At 47.4% G+C, this 23,666-nt stretch overlaps 1 protein-coding gene across 1 annotated transcript in view; it reads right to left on the bottom strand.

The window, feature by feature from the left end:
- The window catches only part of DPP6 (dipeptidyl peptidase like 6), a 426,206-nt gene extending 416,673 nt beyond the window's left edge, over nucleotides 1-9,533 (bottom strand). Inside the window, exon 1 of the mRNA XM_033098964.1 lies at nucleotides 8,932-9,533. Coding sequence (XP_032954855.1) covers nucleotides 8,932-9,162 — 231 coding nt within the window. The 5' untranslated portion in view covers nucleotides 9,163-9,533. The remainder of the gene's footprint in view (nucleotides 1-8,931) is intronic.
- Nucleotides 9,534-23,666: the final 14,133 nt, after the last annotated feature.

Below are 23,666 nucleotides of genomic sequence, written 5' to 3' on the forward strand. Positions count from 1 at the left end.
GGAACGGCGACCCACCCCCACTCACATTTATCCCACTGGGTCTGTCAGCTCAGGGTGGGTTATGCCGTACTAACACCATCTCACAAACCAAAGTCTGTCTCTTGCTCATTGAACAAACACTACCTGAAATATGGGTGGTTTCCATGGCAAATGGAAAGAGACAGCACAGCAACTCATGCGCTGGGTCTTGAAGCTCCACTTACAGGAGCTGTGCCCGCTGACACCCCATTGCACCCGCCAGGAACCCGCATGGCCACACGAAAGGGGAAGAGAAGCGCAGTGCTATCAGTGTCCACAAGACGGGAAACACTGCAGAGCCGCAGGGACGACCCCCACACATGCCCACGCGAGAAGCCAGGCCTCTCCAAACCCTGAGCGTGAGCTCCAGTTTGAACCAAACTCGACTTCTCCACTCCCTTCCTCTACCCAATGGCATCTCCTCGGCCTCCGTCCACCTAACCGCATCCTCCTGTAAGTTTCAGCCAGGCCTGTGTCCCTTCTGAAGGGCTGGCAGTGGGCCCTGGCAGGGGAGGAACCACGAGCACGCAGCTGCTCACAGGTGGGCCCCCTCCAGACTCGGCGACCCACCCGCAGCCCATTTCTCTTCAACTTGGCCCTGGAGACGTCCGCTCCCAGGTTGGGAAAGACGGAATGTGCACGATGAAGACCTGAAAGCTCACCTGGGAAAGTAGCTCCGTATCCTGTCGTGGAGCCCACGTGTCCTAGAAAATCATGATACATCAATTCCGTTCACGCAGATTCATGAGAAAATGTGCAAAGGTGGGCGGTGAGGAAACTAACCCTTGAGGCAGAAAATGAGAAGGGAGGACATGGGACCACGTGACTTCGTCCAGTGTGTGAGGACAGCTGTGCCTTGGCTCGGAAGCTACATGAGGGTCATGAGCAGAAGGTACAGAGGCGCAGAGGACCGGACATGCCTCCCCAGGGACCAGAGCTGCTCCCACGGGGTTGGCTCCCTCATAAGGGTGTAAACACCCCGTGACTCTAAAAGTTTTCAGAGATGAAATAACGTCACCTCTCCAGACTTTTCACAAAGGTTTCTCATTTCCACTCATTTTTAATTTTTTTAAAAAGTGACTGGATGGGATTTTTGCATGAGGCATATAAAGGGTTTGAATGCAGCTTAGAAAACATGAGTGTTTTGGACAGAATGCCTGGGGGAACTGGAAACCAGAGATTCTCTCTTGGATTTCTCCACCTTTAACTTCTGCTTCATCCTGCCCCATCTCCCTTTATACAGCTGCCTGGATTCCTGGGTCTTTCAGTGCTTATTCCATTTCAGGTCTTCTTCTGGCCGATGCCACCTTAAATATATTATGTGCACAATATATAAAATATAATGGATACGTACAATTACATAAATGTCACAGATGGTATAACAAAGAGCCCATTGCTATATGAAAGCTGCTGTGTTAATTCCGGTAATTCTGTCTTTGAAATAAATCTTCCTAAATAGTAAACAAGAGGCGGTAGAAAGGATGAATTGCTCTTCTCAATTCCAAATTGGAGAAGATGCTTATATTCTCTATTCCCGTTTTTAAAAAACATAAACAGGTTGAAGTTGACCAAAAATTATCTAAGATGTCAAGTGAAATCTGAACACTATAGAAGTTAAAAATACAGTTTTACAATGACTGTGGTACCCTGGAAAATCCTTCAGTGCCTTTTCAATTAAAAATAAAAGTGTGTGTGTGTGTGTATTTTGCCCCCATTTCCATTAGATACACTGTTAGGATGATGTGAACGCACCCAAGCTGTTTATCTGCATACGCAGAGATGACGGAGAGCAGGCTTGCCTTTTATTAAAGGCACAGGCCGTTGCAGGACCCGGGAACCATGCTCTCAGCAGCTACAGGGGTCTTCCCCGCAGCCCTCCGCACGTCCAATCCCTGCCTTGTACTGAGCTTTCACCCCCAAAGCCTCTGCATTGTCACCTGAGGTGTTCTGACTCGGGGAAGCAGGGGGTTCGATGCCTAGAATCCCACCTGCTGGACCTTGCAGGCCTTATTGGCTTCCAGTCTTCCTGACATATATGCAATACATGCATCTTCTCCGATTTGGAATTGTCCAGACCAATTTATCCTTTCTACCTCCTATTGTTTACTATTTAGCAAGATTTATTTTAAAGACAGAATCACTGTAATTAATGCAGCAATGTATATATAACGCTCCCCAAGTCATTAACCAGAAAGCCTGAATAGTTCTTGCGTGTACATAAAATCAAACCAATGCGCTTAAAATGGAAGCAAATCCTAACAGGGCGCGTGGGTGCTTGTGGCCCTAAACACTACATTGGGCAGAATTTCGTTTGGAAAGGATCACTCTCCATATTACTTGGAAAGGCAAGGCTCCACGCCTGGGATCAATACTATAAGTTGCAGAGAAGCAGTCCGCACGCACTTGGTAAATGTGCGGTTATCGTCACAGTAATTAAAAGGAACAGGGTTATATACCATCGGCGTGAACATCTTACTCAGCCACTCCTGCCAGTTGTTTGCAAAAATTAAGCTCATTAATCATTCTGACTCAAAAGGAGAAAAAGCTTTGGGTACGAAATTTTAAAAAAGCTCTATTTTATGAAGAAAAAAAAAATATCCAAAACTAACAACTAGAGAAATTCCTGTGTACGTAGTGACGCTACAATATTAATCTCGTGTGTGAAAATAAGTGGATTCCATTGTCAAAAATCTAATATTATGTTAGTCTAATGCTTCAGACCTCCTTAAATCTAAGGTAGCATGTACAAGTAAATTATTAAAAAGCTGCACGGGCAGCAATAAAACGCATGCCATAGAAAGTAGGCTTCCATGCCCACCTGCAAATGCCTTCCTGTGACACAGAGCTCAAATCCATGGGGAAGGCACAATTGTCATGTTTCACAAACAAATTTGGCTTTAAGCAAATACATACGTTTTTGACTGGTTATAGATAGCAAAGGCTTGTTAACACACTGACATTTGTTTGCTATAATTTGCAGTTGACAATTGACTCATCCAAATGAAAAGAAATTAGGCTTCCCCTTATTAATTTTTCAAGCCAACAGATTAGCTCTTTGCTATGGGTTTCCTCTCTAGCCAAGGCAATTATGGAGACACGAGGGACATGCAGGCCAGCTTTAAAAGACTACAAAGCACAGTGCAGAGGCCAGGTGTTTTGTTGCTATATATGGCTTCACCTGTCACTCGGCTGGAACTCTCTGTCCACGTCACTGGTCTCACTTCCCTTAATACAGACAACTCCCTAATTATCAACACATTCTCTGTGCTAGACAGTCAGCAAAATGTCATGTAATTTTGTTATAGACAAAATTTCAGAAAATTCTCTAAAGGTATCGAATGATAGTTTAAAAAGTTGAGCGATCATTCGCTTTATGAAAACATTCACAGAGAGATGGTTTTAGGTAGTAAACACTTGCCCTGTGTTTAAATTATGTTCTGACGTGCAAAAACTCAACTTTTCAGGAGGATGGCTACTGCATCCAGCAGGGCGCTACGATATAGTGTTACAGGGCATTAAACCCACAGGGGACCTCAAGGCTGAGCTAGGGGACACTTCATGTTACAAGAAAGAAACTAAGACGTTGAGAGAAAGTCATGTGTACATGCTTACATATACTGTACACCAAGCTCGGAAGTGGAAGGAATGGCAACACCAGTAGCAGGAGAATGAAGGAGATTAGGCAGAAAGGTATTTAGACTAAGCAGATGTAAAGAGAGGAGCAATGGCAAAGTTAGGTATACACTGCATGTGGATGTCTTGTCACCACCACAGAACTGATACAGCGTCGAGCTGCCTGACCTGTGCAACAAAAGCTTGGCAGAGAGCTCAGGAAGGTGGCCACTGGGCGCTTCCAATTCTACATGTCTGTAAAACAGAAAAGCAAAGTATCTTCAGAAGAAATGCTCCGAGATGTACGTCAGCCGAATGATGCTGCTTCCATCGTCTTCTAATACAGAAGCTGCAGAATATACTCAGCTCCCTTTGTCTTCATTCCAATTTACCTAATATCTAATTTATCTTGAGAAGGAAGGCAGGAAAGGCAAGAATAGAATCGTGGAGACCCAAACCTTGGAACGTAGGTTCTCCCACACTCCGACATTAAGGGCAGGAGAAGGAAACGATTTACCAAAGAGCTCCAAGGCCAAGTTCAGAGAGAGAGGGAGAGAGAGAGAGGAGGGGCAGGGCATGAATTCATGTCGCATCAGGAAAGACATGACGCAAAAGCTTCATGTGAAGGAGGATGGTCATCAAGATCAAAGGCTATAGGCACGAAGACCAGAGAGGAATCCGAGAGGCCATGTATCAGGTCATCAAGAGAACATCGATGGCATTCTGTGTGCAGCGTCTGTAGTGAAGACAGTAAGAGTGTAAGCCTGCCACCAGGCTACATAAGGAAACAAGGATTATTGATAACAAGTAATCAGGGGTAACTACTTGGTTAAGAAGTTGGACAGGAAAAGAAGACAAGAAAAACAGGACAGCAGGCAGAGCTGGCAGTAGGGGCCAATGAAGCTGATCTTTGTTTCTCTTTGCAGGGAAAGAAGAAAGAACTGGTGGAGAAGGAAAGAGTAAGGGGTACCGTGTTCCTCTGAAAATAAGACCTAGCCAGACAATCAGCTTTAATGCGTCTTTTGGAGAAAAAATTAATATAAGACCCAGTCTTATTTTATTACCAGGTCTATATAATATAATATAATATAAATATAATATCATACCAGGTCTTATGTTAATTTTTGCTCCAGGAGACACAGTAGAGCTGATTGTCCGGCTTGGTCTTATTTTCAGGGAAACATGGTAATATTATTAGTAATAGCAACAACATGTTAATATATTCACTGAACACTTCCCAGGACCCAGCACACAACAGCACCTGTTCTGTAGGTACTTTCTTTATGAGGAGTGGAGGTCGTAACTCTACAAGCATCCTCAGTGAAAGCTATCCTAGACTGTCCCACAGCCAGGCCGTCGGTTGGTCCACTCAGCATTTCCAAGTTAGTAACGACAGGAATGGGATCAAGTATGAAGAGAGAACTGGATGCTTTAGCCCTTTTTTTTTCGTGTGTTAGGATAATAAGGTGGAATTACATATTTTAAAAACAACATTTACAACCAGAGCAGAAGAGAAATAATAGGGCACATAAACATATTTGCAGAGTCAAGCTACTTAAAACATTCAAGTTGATGAATCCCAAGGAGAGATGAACAGGATGCTGACATCATACCAGTGGAAAAAATCAAGACGGAGAGAAAGACGGGCTGGCTGCTGAAAGGGCCGTGACCTTGGCCCCGTCCGGCCAGCAGACATCATGAGATCATGGGCAGTGACTCGTTGGTCAATCCCCGCTTCGGCCAATTTGCTGTTTTAAAATCCTGTTGTCACTGCATTTGTATTGTTAGGAAATCACATGTCACCAAAAAATGGAGAATAAAGACATATGCTGATGTGACCTCAACAAGACGATTGTTTTGACCATCACCAAGGCCTCCAAAGTCCTTTAAGAAATCATAAAGATACACCTGAAACTAACATCATATTGTCTGCCAACTACATTTTAACGAAAAATCGTTTTAAAAGAAATCAAAAGGAAATGCTCAAGCAGGGGTGTGACAAAGTTCAGTATTTTAAAATTCATCACAGTTAATTCCTGTTGGAAGTGACTAAATTCTATTAAAAGTCACTTCCATCAACATTTCCTTTAAGAGTCAACTTATTTTTAAACCTACAAAATGAACTTTAAATCAAAATAGCCATTGATTCCTCAGAGGGGTTGCTCAAGTAATTGACTTCACATTTAAATAAATCTAAGATGGAGGAGGAAACCCTGACAGGAAAGACGCTCTGGCTGTATTTCTACGTCACAGTTAAACTTCACATCTTAGAACTGACCGCCCCAAACAGGCTTTTCTGTGGTGCTATATTGGGGGGCAGGGGGGGTTCCCGTACACGTTTAGTTTGTGCAGGTAGGTGATGCAATGCTAGTTCATACCTGCTACGCAAACCTCAGCATCTGATTTATGTCGGCGAGACCTTGGGACTCCCTTAAACTTAAATGTGGGAGGGGGGAATTATCCATTCTCAGTCTCATTCAGGCATGCATGGTGCACAAATACAGAGGTCAAGAACTCATTGTAGTTTCCCCTTTGCGGATGAAAGGCAAGAGGTACAGAGCCCACTGGGTTTCAAAAGCATGCTGCTTATCACCATTTCAGTGACCAAGGCGGGGCAGCTGTTTCTGTGTCACGGAACAGCTTTCTCTGACTGACAAGCCACAGAAGAGCAGGAAAGCCACCCACTCACCTTAGTTTGGAACTGAGCAGAGAGAACTGCCCACGATTTCCCGGGCGCTAACACAGAGCCTACTTCAGCACCGCAGACAGCGCCCACCTAAGCAGGCCGCTCCCCAAACTGCTTAAGTCCATGTTTCACATGGTTGAGTCAAGACACGTAGAATAACGGGCCACATGTTGCCAGTTAGTCGTACATGCTCAGGATTAAATTTGGGCAGCAAAATGATCACTCAAGATTCTTTAATCTTGACAAGGGCTGGTATCAGAAAAGCAGTTTTTCATAGCTCTGTGTTTAACTAGTTCCTCTTATCTTAAGTTAATTACGCACGGTGTTCCTGGAAGTAAAGCGATTTGTTTACCACGCACATCTATCTCTGAGTCAATTTTCAGACATATTTTTCCAATTTTAATAATTTTTCTGAGAAGAGCACATAAAGATTTTAAGAAATTGATGTTACCTTTGAGCCCCGTGTCATAGGTTTAATTGCACAGTTCAAATATGTTTATATACTTCATAAAGATACTGCATATACATATGCTATCCTTATAATTACATACAACACACACACACACTTCTAAATTTTCCGAGAAAAAACAACGATGTCAGGACTTAATGAATTTGAGTTACAGATGCTGTTCAGGCCTTGTCAGTGGAAATCATTTGCAAATGTTAAATCCTCGATTTGTTCCTTAGTTCAACTCTTTTGCTCCTCTGAGAAACAGTTCTAGACAAATGTCAGCCTGAAAAGAAGGAACTATGTGCCCCAGGCGAAGATGAAAAAGAAGAAGAAAAAAAAAAAAGGATGGGTGGAGATCATCTGAAACAGAATTCAGAATATCTTGCCTCTCCTTTCCCTTAGCGACACCTAGAGACTGTGAGAAGAAATTGCATCGTTCTCACCCCAAGCATAGCACAATTGGACAGTTTTAAGTTAGATTTAAGGCAAAAAGTGCATCATTTCTGTCTGCACTGCAGCTGAATTGTCTTTCCCAAGATTTCCAGTAGTATAATCCTCCAGAATTTTTCACCAACCCCAATGAAACCTTTCCTCAAAGACGTCCAGTTCCTCAAATTAGAAGCCTGAAGAATTCCTGATTTTCCCTTAGGTCCTGACCCACTGAAGTGAGGGACATCTCTCTGATTGTCTCCATGGAACCAGGGGAGACTCCAAAAGAAAATAAGAGAATCTCATGCAAGATCGGATGCAGTGTGTGTGTGTGTGTGTGTGTTTGTGTGTGTGTGTCTGTGCACGCACGCACAAATTTAGGTCATCTTTATTACAGTCTCTACATCCTCCATTCATAAAACACACCAAAGATGACCAGTAGCAACAACAGTGACTTTTTCAGAATTGCCCAAGTGAAAAGCACTCGAACTCCGCCCCCCACTCACCTATCTTGCACTATAAAAGCAACAGCCAATGGTGAAGCAGTGTGATGCAAGGCAGGACTTGTTTAATAACCACAACTCCTACTCGGTGCAGGGACCTGTACCTCCCCGGCTATGACAGGGGCCGCTGAGAGTCCCGTGTGAGGACCAGTGCCCAGGTGGGAATTCCTCAAAGGTACACGCGCTGGGTTCTACCACCCTGCATATCTCTAGGGGCTGCACCAGCCAAGCCAGCCCTGCTGCCTGTCTGAGAGCTTGTCTGGGATTTTTCTCTTTTCCCTGGGAAGAGAAGGTCTCAAAAACAGTTGTTGCCTCTCTTCGTGGTCGCCCATGGCCCTCTGAATAGCTGGATGGGGTCAACAGAAATGGTAGAACACATCCACCTATGCAGCCCCCTGCTGTCCTGCCTGAGTCATTGGTTACTAAGGTGATATGCAAATCCAACCTCTGAAACCCAGGCTTCCAGCTCGGAGGAGAAGAGTAGGAAACGTGCTGGCTGAGAAGTTTTCAGCTAACACAGTCTAAGGTAGAGTTGCCAGTCCAAGACTAGGTGTGATGAAGAGGTGGGGCCTGAAGCCCAGCAGCAGTAATTGTGCTGGGCCCTGGGACAGGTGGTTGGGCCTCGGGTGCTGGTGCTTCTATTTTGTTGTTGTTAACCACCACCACCACCACCACCACCACCACCACCCAGGCCGCCACCAGCAATGGCGGGGAGGGGGGAGTGCCTTGGAGAAGTGAGAAGTAGACAGCGTGGTCAGGGCAGCTGGGGGGGGGTGCAAACAATGGATAGAATCTAGTGACAGGTGGAAGGGAGAGAAAAAGAGCCTGGGACATTATCTTCCCAGAGTCTTAAAACAGAAAAAGAAAGAAAAATCAACTTGTAAGTACAACCAGACTGAATTCTCTGCTTAGGACCCACCGCCCCACGCGCTGAACAGCAGACGTCCACGCGTCCTGGAAACCCCCAGGAATTCCACATTCCCGCAGCTCAGCACCACAGACGCGGCTCTCAAGCCACCAACTCCTGGCCGCCGCCGCTGTGACAGAGACCCGCGCCAGGACCGTGGTGATAGCGATTGCCGTTAAGGGTGTATTTGGGGGCGCTCCCGGGAGCGGTGGGGGAGGGAGGGGGAGGAGGACCGCCAAACACCATCCGAGATGCGGGTGGACGCCTCTCCCCTGGCGCTCGGCCCCAAGCCCGTGCCGCCTCCCACCCACCAGGAGGGTCTTACGTCCTCGTCGTCACAGTCGCTCCGCGCCTGGTACTGGAACCGGGGCCGGCCACCCGCGCCGCTGCCGCGCGCCCGGGGAGCCGCCGCGGTCGCCTGGGCTCCGAGGGGCTTGGGCCCCGCGCCGTCGTCCTCAGGCCCCTGGCCGCCCAGGAGGTGGCTCGCCTCCGGCGGCGCCGGGAACGACCGGGAGGTGTTAATCTTGCCCGTAAACCTCTGGTACAGCGAAGCCATGGGTCCCCGCGCGCTCCGGCTGGTTGTCTGCGGGGCGGTTTTCTATTTCGCGTCCTCCCTCTCGGGTTCCCGCTCCCCACCCCCTCCAGGGGGAAAGGGAAGAAGAGGAGGAAGGCGGAAGGCAAGGGGCAGCGGCCGCTCCTCGGCTCCCACTCCGCTCGCCGCCGGCCACCGCCTGGCTCAGCCTCCGCGGCCCCCTCCCTGGCGTCCGCGGCCGGGGTCTGGGGGCGTGTTCTCTTTCTCTTTCCCTTTCTGTTGTTTTCAACTCCTCGCCCGGGCCACGTAGGGCCTAATGAAAGGAAGGAACATCCAGAACAGCATAAAGGGAGGGAAATGCCTAGGCCCCAGCGTCAGCACCACCGAGAGAGCCGCGAACCTGCACGGAGATCGCCACGCTCCCCGCCCGGCCCCCACGCGGCTCCTCCTCCCCACGCGGCCCGCCACCCGCCGGGTAATGGCGCCTGGGTGGCCAGGGGCTGGCGGCGAGGAGGGGCGGGCACGGGGGGGGGGGCGCGATGAAAGGGGGGCTGGCAGGTTGTGGGTACCAGCTGGGAGCGAGGGCAAGGAGTGGGTATGCGCTGGGGGCTCTCAGCTCTGCTGTCCCCACCGGAGGTCGCACGGGGGACAAAGCATGAGAAGAGGCCGAAGGTGAGGAGTGGGGGGTCTGGGGGGACAGCACCCCAGGGCGCCCTCCTCTGCGCTGTGCTCCATCCACGCGCTGGCATCCCTAGCAGCTGCAGCCTTGGCTCCCACCGGTGTCCCCCCCCAGCTTTTCTCCCTAACTTGAAATCACAACAGCCAGGACCCCTGGGGGTGTACATGGGGTGCGGGAGAGTAAACAGTAGGGCTGGCAGGGAAGGAGCTCTGGGGAAGCCGCTTTCTGATGCGCCCTCTTTCCTTTTCAAACCAAGCTGTTTTCCGAAAACAGATTCATTTCCCTCCACCCAGCCTCAAAAGGAAGGAAAGGCAAGGCCAGGGAAGGCAAGCTGGGGCGGGAGACTGGGGTGGGGGTCGGGGGTGGGGAGGCCTGCTGGGGCCTCAGCAACTCAATTCAACGCCCCTCCCCACACGTCCCCTATTTGTGTAGGTCGCCAACTCCATTTTCGTTTTCAATAAATTCAGGCAGAGGCTGAAACACTTGGGATGCGGACAACTTTTCTAAAGCTTGCTCCTCGCACCCCAACTCCCACACCTGCCCCTCTGGGGGTTAGTGGGGGTGCGTAGAAAGGACACGGAAAGGTGCTCGGGTCAGGGTGCGCGCTCGCTGTTGCTGCATTACAACGTGCTCCAGCGCCCCTGTGTGGAGAGACGCGAACTATGGCTCAGGGCTCGGCTCCCACTCAGACCGCCCTCCCTTTCCTAGCGTGGATTCCTCCCTCCTGGCCTCTGGGTCCCTCTCCCACCTTCTGGAATCCGCGCTATCATCCTTCTAGAGGCTCTGGGCAGTACTGGTTCCCGTCTGGAGCCCACCTGTCCCCCGGCTCCTCCTCCCCCGCCCCCCACCATCCTCCACATGAGGTCCCTTCACTTTTGTTGGCAGCCCTTGCATTTGCCATGATCTGTGCCATCTTAAGTGCCATCCGGGACTAGGACCCCAAACTCCAGAGGGAGGGGACAGGTGGGATTCTGCACCTGCTCAGATCCTCCGCCAGGACTCCACAGTGCTCCCTGCTCCACTGAGGTTCCAGGATGACTTCTATTCAGGTGAGGCCACCACTCAGCAGGCCTTTGTTGGTCGCCAGCCTTTGTTGGGTCTGAGTCCAAGGCCATCTCCTGGCACCACTGCCCAAGACCAGAAATCCCAGACAGACCCAGCCTAGTCCTGAACTTGTCCCCTCCCTCTGTCTCCTTTCCCCGGAGGGAGAACTGGATGCTCACGGATAGATCTCCTGGGAAAGGACAACTTCCAGGCCCTTCCACACTCTCCCTAAGCTTGGAGCCTGAGGGGCAGTTTTCCGTTGTAATCAAAATTCATACACACCCATCCTCTGTTCAATCCTGTGTGTTTTTCCTATCACTGTGTAGGAAGTGCAATCCTTCAGGTAGTTTAAAAACACGTTTCTTTACAGCAGCTACAAAAACAAGGAAAGCCAGTGTCCCCATAGGAAGAGGCTCTCTGCCAGGCTGATGCCCCCTACACAAGCAGAGGTGCCACCACAGGCCTGGGGGGCGGAGAGAGCTTCCCCGCCCCACTTTACTTTGGAAGACAGAGGCAACAATTATAAGAGCCACAAAGCGATAAACTTTAAAAGTCATCACATTTAGATAAATAGAAAACCTTGCTCTCATCCCTCGCCCCAGCTGGGCTGCCTTTCCCTAAGAGGGAGTTGAAAGGAAAGCTCCTGCTGCTAGCCGTGGGGCCAGATCCTGACATTTCACTAAATATAGATGCCGTTAGGGTCTAACTTACGTAATATATATGTAGATAGAGGAAATATGCATGCATGTGTTATAGCAACTGTGTGAGAAGCATATACATATTTCCGTATTAACATTTTATACAAAACAGTATTTCTATGGAAATAGTTATATAGCGTGCACGATTATTTATAAACCTATGGATATCCACGATAATAGATTGAACATGAGATAAAGAAGATACACGTGTCCCTCACTTTTAAAAGCTATGTTTTCAGGTGAGCGCGTAGATATTCAAGCTGCCATTTGGTCCAAGTTAAAAATCCTAATTAAAATATTCAGACAATAGGATAAGTGATTTCCCTTCAAAATTATTTTAAAAATTAAAAAAACATAGCTATAAAACTCATAAACAGTAGGGGGAAGAACTGAGGCACAAATTTGTGTTGAGAGAAGCAAATCCGAAAATTGAACAACAGAAATGGGGATTCAGGACAAGCACGACCCCTCTGAGACAAGTGTGAAAGGAGAAATCACACGATGACACATTGCGGGGAGGGGTTCTCAGGTGCGTCTAGACTGAGGGCCCAGTGGGTAACTTAAAAAGAATTTGGCTACGTTCTTCCACCTTGCACATGGAACACGATTCACTTCAAAGGACGTTTTCGACTTGCTGTGCAAGCCTGTGCACGCGTGTTTCCAGCATGTGTGCATGCACATGTCCAAATCTGCCCTACACACTGATACATGGATTGCAGGCTATCCCTTTATATATACTGTCAGGACTCTGAAGTCCCAAATGCAAAAGAGTACACCGGTGAATACTGTAGGATGAGTGAAGTAATGCAAAGCAGAGACGTACAAATGGTGCCACCTAACGTATACGATACATAATTAATTTACTGTTTGCCTTCAATAACTTTTCAGAACCCCATCCCCCGAATAAGGAAAAAGATATTTGGAAAAGCAGCAAAGCATTGCAGTGGGCATTTAAATATAGCTGTGGCATTTCAAAAGGGAACATGGCATCAAGAACTGTCCCCTCTCAACCAACCTATCATTGAACACCCCCCAATAGGCGGTATTGCAGTAGATTTCCATTCCTGCTTATTGGGCAAGTATGGGAAGGTTTGTTTAAAAACATATTCTGCAGATTGTTTCATACCAAGATTTTAATTCCTCAATACTAAAAACTATGTCCACTGACCCTTTTCCCTACCTAGTTTCCTAGGATTATGTCTTCCTTTTTATTAAATAAAGGCACGAGTGTGTTTATTTTCCCTGGAACCAAATCACAAAACAAATATGTTAACTCAATGGATTTGGGCAGATGCTGCAAAATATGGTGGGTAGTCTTTTTTTTTTTTTTTTTTTTTAATGACAGTAAAGGCAACTTTTGGGTCTCCATGCAAGCTAAGCATTATAAAAATACCAAAAGCACCCTGAGTTCAGCAGCCTAAGCATGATTTTTATTAGCTAAGAGGTTTTCTTATTGCTAGGAGAGAATTATATCCCATAGTTTACTTCTCCTTTCTCTGTGAGAAGGAGGAGGGCAGAACCCCATTTCAGACTTTCAGTCTTTTCCAAACACTGATATTGGAGAAGTGAAATGGCCAACGTAGCACACTCTGAAGGAAGAACTTCCTAAAACACTGGACATCGGTATCTTTCTGATAATAGCACCTGAACTCACGTAAATCAGGAGAAATGAAGCAATAATTGGGTAGCTTGAGAAAACAGTGCTAAACACATAAAAAGGATATTCTCACGTCTCTCCACCTCCCTCTCCCTCTCCCTCTGTCTTTCTTTATTTAAAAAATGGGTTTTGCAAGATGACTACCAATTAGGGACTGGGTAGTATGACTTCTTTACAAACTTTACAAACAGGCAATGTCCAGCACAAGAGAGAAAGAATGGCTGTCCCTGGCTTTTAAAAACCACAGCACTCAAGAATGAATGAAGTTCATTTTGAGCTTTCCAAATTGGTACTGAAAGATTCATATGTTTTAAAGAAAAACATTTATTTCAACCCAACGAAAAAGGCTTATTGTAAAATTAATGAAGTTCAATTTTAATCTGCCAAGAGCACTTTTCTCTGCATGTCAGGACTGCCATCGTGCAGCCAGCCGCCTGGTAGGTACACACAGTTGAAAACAGAAGTACAACTAACCACCCTAGCAGCCCACACACAGCCGCACATGCTTAATCAAGAGGAGTGGCAGAGCTAATGGCCAAGGAAGTGAAACAACCATCCATGCAGCTGAAAGGCTCATGTCCCCCTAGTGAGAACATGTGAGGACCTGCCCTTCCTTTCTTTGCAGATTCTCCCTCTCACTTGTCACCTCCCCCTCGGAGGCTGGACCATAACCCACTTTCTCTTTCCTCCCACCTTTTATCTTCCTCTCTTCCCTTTCTCTTTCTTGTCACTCATTCTTGTCTTTGCTCTTGATCGATCAATAGTGAGCTATCTATTTTGTTTCTCTAAAAATTCCTTGCCGGTCTCTGAATACTTACAAAACCTTGCTCTTTGTGACCAACGTTGTCTCAGAAATGATCCAAATAATCACTTTACCTCCTAGAGGACGCACCAACTTCTGTCTTTTCACATTTTCTAAAGGTTGATGATAGTTGCCACGATGTTTGCCAAGAGCTCTTAAGATTTTTAGAGCATGAGATAAAGAAGAGAGGCTGTGATCACTGTGTGTCCCCAGTGATTATTTGAGTGTCACCAAGCCATTACCTGAAATGTCTCCATTTCTGTATCAGGCATATTCTCTCTGAAAGGAAGTGACTGCTCTGCCCTTAGGGCTCTGTGCTCTTTCCAACCTTGCGCTTATCTGAGTCCGGTGAATTAAGTTAAATCTGCTTCCCTTTGAAGCTAAAGTGACGCTGGTGAGCCTCTGCAATTCAGAGCTCCAATTTTCCAAGCAACAGAGGCAACGGTTGTTTTCTGGAGGAAGAGAAAGCTTTTATCTCGTGACCGACAGCAAGCGTGTGGAAAGACCAAAGCCGAGTCTGCCACAGAACTAAATGGGGGACCCAGGGCTCACACCCTCACGTGGGGCTTTTGTTTTTGCATCACGGCACCCAAAGGGATTCTCAGGGTTTTTCTTGAAAGCAGCAATGGACTAGAAAAGGATAGCTAGAGACAAGGTCATTCAGACGCAGGGTCTTCTTTAGATCCTAGAGAACAGGACTACTGTTCCTGTCATGCCATGCAAGTTACCCTCACTCACACAGCAATGGAAATAGTCACAGAAAATTTAAAATGCGACTCCACTAAACAGGACGCCAGTTGTGAAGAACAGGAGGGGGTATGGCGGCAGGCAGGCCTGAAATTTAGGGAGGCTGAGTGTGGGGCTGATTTAACGCACCCTAGGAAGATGGCGCTGGTCCACCAGAAATAGCAAAAGGAAGAGATGCAAGCCCCGTGAGCTGGCCACGCATGCATATGTCAGTGTATCCTTGCATCTGGCTGGGTGACACAGAGGGAAGAGAAAAGAGGGCCTCCTCTAAGTGGTGAAGAGGGACAGTAAGACGTCTTCGAGTCAGGACCGGAAGCCATCTCTGAGGCACGGCAAGGGCAGGAGAAGGGCCACCTGCTTCCTGGACATGTCAGTCCTGCAGGAGTGTGGGTCTTGGACTAAATATGTGTGGTATGAGCCGTCAACTTTGGGATGCTCTGTTATAGAGTGTGCTTGCATCGCCAGCTCCCTAAAACAAAACCCACACCCACGCGTGAGCAGTGGGAAGGCTTAGGTGAGTGCTAACTGTAAGCATCCCGCTCGCCTATCCAGGAAATGCCTGAGCACCGACTCTGAGCCAGTCACTGTGCTACGTTCTCGGGAAGAAATGCGGAACTAAAATGAGCCCAGTCTTTGTTTTCAAGCAGATCACAGCCAACACTGCCTGAGGACAGACGCTGTCGATTCCACGGCCAGATCGATAAAGACTTTCTTTTTGTGAACAGATGTAGTTTTCTCAATTTCTTATTCATTTTGCTAGGTTTACAGCTCTGCTAGTTTTATTAGGAGAAGGCTGTTAGAAACCACTAGATCCCAAACACGCCCACAAAGCCCGCCTGACTTATTGCAGGACAGCAGCATTTTCAATCCAGTAACGCAGCGGCCCTGCAAGAGTGGCCTCTGGGCCAGTCCTGCAAGGATCACCCACGAATTTGTTAGAAATGAAAATCGGGGGACCCATCCCAAACCTATTGGATCAGAACTCAAGGCAGCGGCTGGCAATCTGCATTTTAGTAAGTGATGGTGCCGCACACTCAAGCTTGAGAAACACCGCCTTAGAATAATGCAAAACAATGCTTTTCTACCCGGCATCCCGGTGACCTAGAAGGTTCCCACCACATGGGCTCATTCTCGGGGCTTACCAATTTCAAGGACGTAGCAGGGTTTCTCCAGATGGCAGGAGTTTTTCGAGAATGTGCAAAGGCCCATCTACCTCATTTGAACAGCAGTTATGTCAGCAGTTGATTCAAAGCCCGAGTAGAATGGAGTGCAGCTGGTCTTTGCAGGACATTTTCAGAAGGCTGTTTTGCCCTTGAATGGAGATGTTTAAGGCTCGTCTCAGGAAGAAGACAGTGGCCAAAAGGGCAATTGAAACAGGGCCCTGTTGGGACCCCCACAAAAGCGGCCTCACCTCTCCCTGCGCTCAAGCTTGACAAATGATCAACCCCCTCCCTGCGGTTTGAGCTTGGAATGTCCCCTGTCCCAGTTTCTGAGCTTAGGATGTCCCCTGTCCCAGTTCCCTGCTTTAGATAATGACCCTGAAACTTATGTTTGCTCACCAGTCACAACGCTCCCGCTCCCCCGCCCCCCGCCCCCCGCCCCCGTGCTTGACGATTACAATCTTTAGGGCCTAGCATTCTTTCCAGGTTACTGTCATCGCTGCACCTGGGTTGGTGACCACATTTGAGAGCCACACCGCCAGAGCGGAGGCTCCACGCAGACCCCCGGAACCATCAGGTAGCCTCTGGAGGAATGCCCAGATTTTCCCTTAAAGATCCCAGGCTGCTCTGAGAAGGTTACGGCAGTTTTTGGAGGTTTTAACCCGCTGCCTTCTCAGACCACCAGTGCTCCGACAATACACGCTCATTCTGTGACCCAAGTCCCTGTCAGTCTATTGGCTGAGTGGCGCAGGCAGCGTGAGACCCGGACTCCTTTGGCCTCGGGTTTCAAAATGACAAAGCAGACTCCAAAGACACTGTCAAAGCTAAAATACCACGCCTACTGGGGTAGATCTCAGAGGGACTTTGGTTTTGCACATTAGCAGAAAGCCTCTCCCATTTTGCCAGAATATATGCAATTGGGCAGATCAGCTCTGCAGAATTGCAAGAAGAAAAAAAAGCCTTACTTTCAAAAACTGATTTCATTAAAAAGTCCTCCATGCCTCTCATTTAGACTCATTGCTCTTTTTTTTAATGCAATAAAAAAAACCTTGTCGTGAATTAAAAATCGATGAAGTTAATAAACATATTTAAGTTGAAAACTGACTTTTATGAACTTAATTTTCCTGAATCTACTCCTTACAGCACCTTAAAATGTTCATTACACAATCCACTTCGTTATTTTTTTCCTCCGTCTCTTAAGATTCCCTCCAAATGTCCATGGGACATACCTACAAATTAAAAAATGGACTGATGTCACTTAAGGTGGCTCAACAGTTTTTGAATTTTAACACGCTCTCCGGATCACATCCTCATGTTTACCATTTATGGGTAACAATCCATATACACACAACTGATGCCAAATGTGAAGGCTGGGACTCAACCCTGGGACAGAAAAGAAACGTCAAGCTCTGGATCTTCACATCGTCTCACGCACACACAAGAGGTATCCGTGCAAAATGCTGATTCGTGCCTATGCCGACGTGTCCGACACCAGAAGCAGTGAGTGGGTTCTCATTCGTGCAAACATTACATTAGGAGCAATAAAACTGAAATGAGGGCACACGTGTGCTGCACAGGGGGAGTTCAAGTCACCGTGCACGGTAACTCTGTCAACTCCAGTCTGCCCATTTCTGAACAATTTTCTTCCCATAAAGGGGAAGTTCAGGTTTGTCTATACGACTAATTGCATTTCAAATCATTGGAACTGGCACTCAAAAAAGGGAGTCCCCTAACAATTACTTATATTTCTATTTTGCTTGACAGGTAAACAGAAATTGCCTGCTGGTGAAATAAATCCATTAGTGCAATCAGCCTGCAATTTGGACAGTTTTTTCCTTGCTCACAGCAAAAACAAAATTGACTCTCAGCTGCAGTAGGATGAGGTGGGTCCCATCTGTTGTGGGGGTTGTACTTTGAGTCCCTGACGGATCCCGGTGACCTCAACCCTCTGTATTGCACCCATAATCACCACCATTTTGTTTCTGTGTAACCCAACAATACCTAAATTGCACCATTTATACAGAACCTGTTCGATCTTCATGAAAAACGATGGGTAGCTGAATGCTTTCAAAGGACTGTAGGAGTGCTAGCCATTTTGTGACAAGAGGAAAAGCACCAGATGGCTATATTCCTATCTGTCTTTCAGGATTCCTGTAGTTCTCTCTCTCTCAGAGCTCTGACATCACACAGTCTCAAGTTCAATGCCAAATGAGATGTAAATGGCGGATTGTGATCTAAATAAATCCTGTTTCCAAGTTGAAATACCCAAATCCATCAGATGATTATCTTTCTTGAGCACTTCATTTGCTCAAAGAAAAATACTGTAACATTATCAAATCTAATATCCTATGAGATAGGCTACAGAATTCATGAGGATGCCAAAATAAAATATAAGGCTTCAGATCCAGCTGGGGTTGGCAGATGGCTAGAGAAGGATCACCTTTGGTTTGAAATGCATGTGGTCCCGTTATGATGAAGACCCCATTCTGTAGTCACCTGAGCTAGTTCCAATAAAGTTAAGCAGGTTTGAATCTACTCTGTGTCTACCTTTCCACTTACAATAAAGTTAGCTATTTGAAAACGCAAAAAAAAAAAAAAAAAAAGGTGGGGGCACTTTAATGGAAAACTTGGACTAGGTACTAGTCTACCATTTTATCCCCTGATTTCAGCTGCATTTTATTCCATCTTCCCATCAAAAACTGTGAACTGCAGGCCCGGAACTTAACAGCTAGCAGCTGATTCCTTGGGAAGGTTGCCTGCTTGGGCTTTATCCACATGATGAAAAACAGCCCCTGGAAATGATGGCATTTCTCCCGCACAGAGCACCCCAATGGTTAGGCCACACCCGGCCCTTGGTGACCATTTCCGATGACAGTGGAGTGACGGTAACCTCCTGAACAAGCTAGCACGGCGACAGGAAGAAAAACACAGCAACGGATCTAGAGACTCTTCCTTCTCCCATTGATGTCACTGATGTTTGAGGGGAAGAAATCATCACTCAGAGGATCACAATTCTAGGTGTTTCAAGTCTCACCTTGGGAGGACGTCGGGGGGTGCTGACAGAGTGACTAGCCCTGACCTACTCCCAGCTTCTGTGACTTTTATCTTCTTACCATTTCCCTGTATGGTGTTGATCAGCTCGCACAGCTCAAGGCATCCGGGAGGGTTTCTACAGAGCTATCTCCTTAGTGTTCATTGACTTAGAAAACCACCTTAGACTTGTACTGCACTGCACCCGGGGAAAGGGCCGGACATTACTCATTGAGTTGGTGCTTTGGAGAAAGCCAAAGCATCGTTTTGTTTTCCAGAGGAAATTATGGGAAATCTTTCTGTACGCACATCCTTCCTCTCACACTTCACTCTCAGTGATGACCACTGCCAATGTCACCGACCTTTTCTAGCCCAAATCTAGCTCCTCGCCCTCTCCCTTTTTGCCGACCAATACCGGATTTGTATTCTCAGTTCAGGGCATCTACATGGCTGAAGACGTAAAAAGTTCTCTGGGTGGTCATTGGAAAGACTTTTTTCCTTCCTGATAACAGAGAGGGGTAAGAGAAGGGACCCTCCTTTCCCCTGCCCCCTGCCAGCTCTGTCCCCTGAGTTCTCTGTCTCTAAACACAGTTGTATGAAGACCAGAAGGCTGAGAGCGGCTGCACCTCTTTGTAGCCATGAGAAGAGAGGACCATCCTGGCGAAGATGGAGGCCCAGGGCCGTAACTAACAGCAGGGAGCTGAACTAAAACCAGAAGCCCCCCACTCCACACAGACACCCCTCTGTTATAGCCCCTTTTCATCAGGAATTGATAGGTCCCCAAAAGTTTAATTAACAGACACAGTGTGCCCTGCAGCTCCCCCACAGATGGGCTCTTTGCATGAGGAGAATGAACGTGCACCAGTTTTCTCATGGGCAACGGGGGTGGGGGGGCGGAGGGGGGTCTTTCGAGAAGCTCCTCCCATCAGCCTCACCCACAGCACAGAGAGTGTTATTGTGGAGGGACCGAGCTTCTCCTACACACCTGCCCTTCAGGAAAATCGTGGCTGCCTCTAGCTAACAATCCACAGAACACAGCATTCAGCTTCCCCACTATTGTCTATGATTCTGAGGAGAAATGCCACTGTATTTGGAGTCTTTACTGACTTTTACACGTTCCTCCAACTACTTCATTTGGAGGAAAATGGATCTCAGCTCCCCAAGAACTGTCATATATGTGAAGTGAAGAAAGATGTTCAGTGAGATAGTCTCTATCCAGGGGTGCTAACGCCACAGAGAAGGCGTGTGGGTCCAGAGCAGGAGCGGCCAGGGACAAGAGCATTGCTGCTTTACCAATTAAAAAACAAAAACAACAACAACAACAAAAAAAAACTCTTATGTTCATCAGTACTTTTGACTCAAAGTGCTTTCGAATGTGCCACCTCCTGGCCCTGAACAGCTCCTAAGAAGCACAGGTTGAGTTGGCATCAGATCAGCCAGTTTGGAGTCCCTTCTACCAGTGCTGCTGTGAGCAGATGACAGGACTGGAAGCCCTGAGTCCCCAGGGGTGACACGGCTGTGCCACAGGCAAGCAAAGCCTAAGTCCAGGCACCAGGAATCAAAGGAAGAATTCAAGACACAAGCAAAGATACCCAGGTCTGATGAACATGCAGAACTCAGCATTCAGAACACCTGGGAGGGAGCTTATGTTCAGTACATGTATATGTTTTTTATTATGTCACAAAAAAAAATGTCATTTTGGACTCGCACGTGGCAGGGGCAAGGTCTTCGAGTCTTAACCCAGCCCCCAGAGGTGGCGCCCCCCCAAAAGTTGGATGAATGTGAATTCCACGTCGTCATTACCAGCCCTGTTTAGCAAAGGGCCAGGGCCAGCAATGTTTCAGACGATTTCCCCAGGACTGGGAGAAAAGCAAGAGAAACAAGCTCGTAGAGTGTGTTCCCTTCACCGCGCAGCCTGTTTTGATTGTCTGGACCCTGTGTGTTGTTGTTCATTCTTTGCCTTGATCCGGGAGAAGGAAACAGGAGGAACCAGACAAACACATTCCTCACAGGCTCACTGACTGGCTCTGTTCCTAGCGCTTCTCTCGCCGGGTCCACACCCACAGCACCTGCGGCGGCATCCCCGTCATTTCAAACAACCTGGCAAATTCCCAGACAGCTTTTTATTTTGACAATGCTGGCATGAACTCCATCAACTGCAAACATAAAAGCAACAAACAAACGACAGAGAAGGAAAGCCGAACAAACAGCCGGAGTAGAGCCAAGGAGGGAGAGCAGCTCAGAGCCTGACACGGCCGCTTGAGGGTGCTAGGGTGCGCAGAAATGCAGGCTGGCTCGGCCCTGGCTGGCGAGGGGCGGCCCTCGTCCTGATCACACCACTTCTGCATTCAAGGGATCACACAGGAAATGAGGCAGCCTTTGAAAGACGTTTGTTTCCAATGAAAAAGAACACTGCTGCTCCATAAATGTTTTAAATGCTCTCAGAAATATTAAAGTCAAGTCAGTAAGTGAACCATAACTGTCTTTCCATTTATTGAAGATTCAGATACTCGTGGGGGGTGGGGGGTGGCGGAACAATAACGAGTTAAATTCCCATTCGTCCTGGAGGACGCACCTGTCACATAGACGGGTGCGTGTGCCAAGAAGTCCGTGGTTCAGAAGGGATCGTGCATCGCCTTTGGCCGTTTTGTCCACTGGGCCCTCAGTGGATGGGATGGTGGGCTTTCAGGCATTGATGAGCGGGGAGCAGAAAGGGAGCCACGGAGAGGGAAGCGGTGGCTGGACTGTAAACAAGCTGCCTTGGGCCGGGGTTGGCTTATTCCACCTGTCACTTGCTTCTTCTCCCCTCCTCTTGCTCCTCCACTCCTTCTTTCTCCTCCTTCTCCTCCTTCTTCCAGGATAAAAAGCATCCAGAGACTAGAGGTTATGCTATGACAGCTGACACCCTTTCCGAGGAAATGGCCAACAAATTGAGGACCATGCACAGCAGCCTTCTGATGGTCAGGTCTGCACAAGTCTCGGGGAACATGAGTTTTACGCTCTTTGAAGAGCTATTCGTTAATTTGGAAAAAATCAGCCTTACAATTTATTTTCAGTCATATTTTAAAACGTATGTGTTTATATAAAAGGACAATGGATCTGGGAAGTGAGGGCATCAGGAGGTCCACTGGACACCTCCACATGAGCTCTGAACTTATGTGTAAACTTTTTTTTTTTATGTGTAAACTTTTGATCTATACTCTTAGATGAATAATCTTAGATTCAATTGGGAGGGGAGCTTTATAAGCCTATGTTTTACATAGATCATCACATTTAATAATCATACAAGCCTCAAGGTGCAGATATCAGCGTTCAGGTTTGTCTGAGGGCTACATTATAAGAGAACATCCCCACCTGTTTTCTCCACACTTATTGCTGTCATTTTGGTGAGTCACGCACTTAAACACATCCCAGGAAGTTCTGAAATTGAATTTCCTGGTGGCACAATCATAACCCTACTTCCAAGCCCAGATCAAAAGCCACTCCCTCCAAGAAGCCTTCCATGATTTTTCTGAAGTTAGTACAAGTCTTGCTGAGCTCTTGTAACGTCTGTAAGTACCTGCTTCACAAAACATGCCAGTCTCTACCTGTGCTATTCGTTCAGGGATTCATGCAGCACACATTAGGGAACATTCTCCGTGGCTGGTCACATCTTATCTCCCCATTCTAAGTTCCTTGATAAGAAGACATATGTCTGATTCAAGTTCATACCAGGAACTCTCTGGTGTGCAGAGGAGGTGTTCCAACTAGCAGGAAGTTCATGCCAGCCACACTTATGTACAGTCAGTCTTCACAGAGGAGGTCTTCTGGAACATACCACCTGAGAGTCTGTTTGGAGGCACTCGCGTTGGTGGCTGCTGAAACACCAGCAACAGGGAGAGGCTTTCTTACCCACGACAGACTCTTTCAGAAACTATGGGCTGTAATCCATTAGGAGGTCATGTTAGCTATGAAATCAGTGCGTGACTTTAAAGAAACTTTGGAAAAATCGTCCACCCTGTGTGTGTCTTCCTCCTGTAGGCACCTTGGACTCCTCCCAGACAGACCGGCTGTCCTGATGGAAGGTCTCCTCCCCCGGAGGACAAACTCCCTGAGAGGAGGGACTGCCGCCATCCTCTTCACTGGTCAGAACCAGCAGCTGTCACAGTTTCTGCAATGCTGGAGGTGAGCAATAATCTGCTGGTATCAAGGACTACCTACCATCGGCTGTTCCCTTATTTTTTCCTCTAGTAAGTCATTTTTAAAGGGTAAGTGTTGTTTTTCATTACAGCACCAGTGATTCTTTAAAAACAACTCTGTACAACTTTGCTTAGAGGGCTACCTGTGAACCTCAGAAAAATATGTGTGACTCCAGGCAGAGCCTTTGAACCAGCTGCCATGTGGTCCTGGGAGACTTACACGTGCTTTCAAATGTTGGTTTGGTCCCAGCGAACCCTGAGAATACTAGCAGGGCAAATGGATTCAAGAATGTAAACAGACTGAAACCGTTCCTCCAAGGTACCTGCCACGGTTGAAGCTAGTCGCAGCCAATTACCTCTCTCCTTTCTGATTGTTGGGAGGGCTGCCTTCCTACCAAGCCCAACACAGCTCACGGACAACTTGCTCACTGATTTGGCAGTTACCCTGGTTTTCCACGGAGCCCAGGGATTTCCGCATGTCTGAATCAAGACTCGCAGGTCTAAATCCACCGTGAACTGGGAGGACGAAGAAA

Source organism: Rhinolophus ferrumequinum, chromosome 26 (genome assembly GCF_004115265.2).
Source record: "Rhinolophus ferrumequinum isolate MPI-CBG mRhiFer1 chromosome 26, mRhiFer1_v1.p, whole genome shotgun sequence".
NCBI lineage: Eukaryota > Metazoa > Chordata > Mammalia > Chiroptera > Rhinolophidae > Rhinolophus > Rhinolophus ferrumequinum.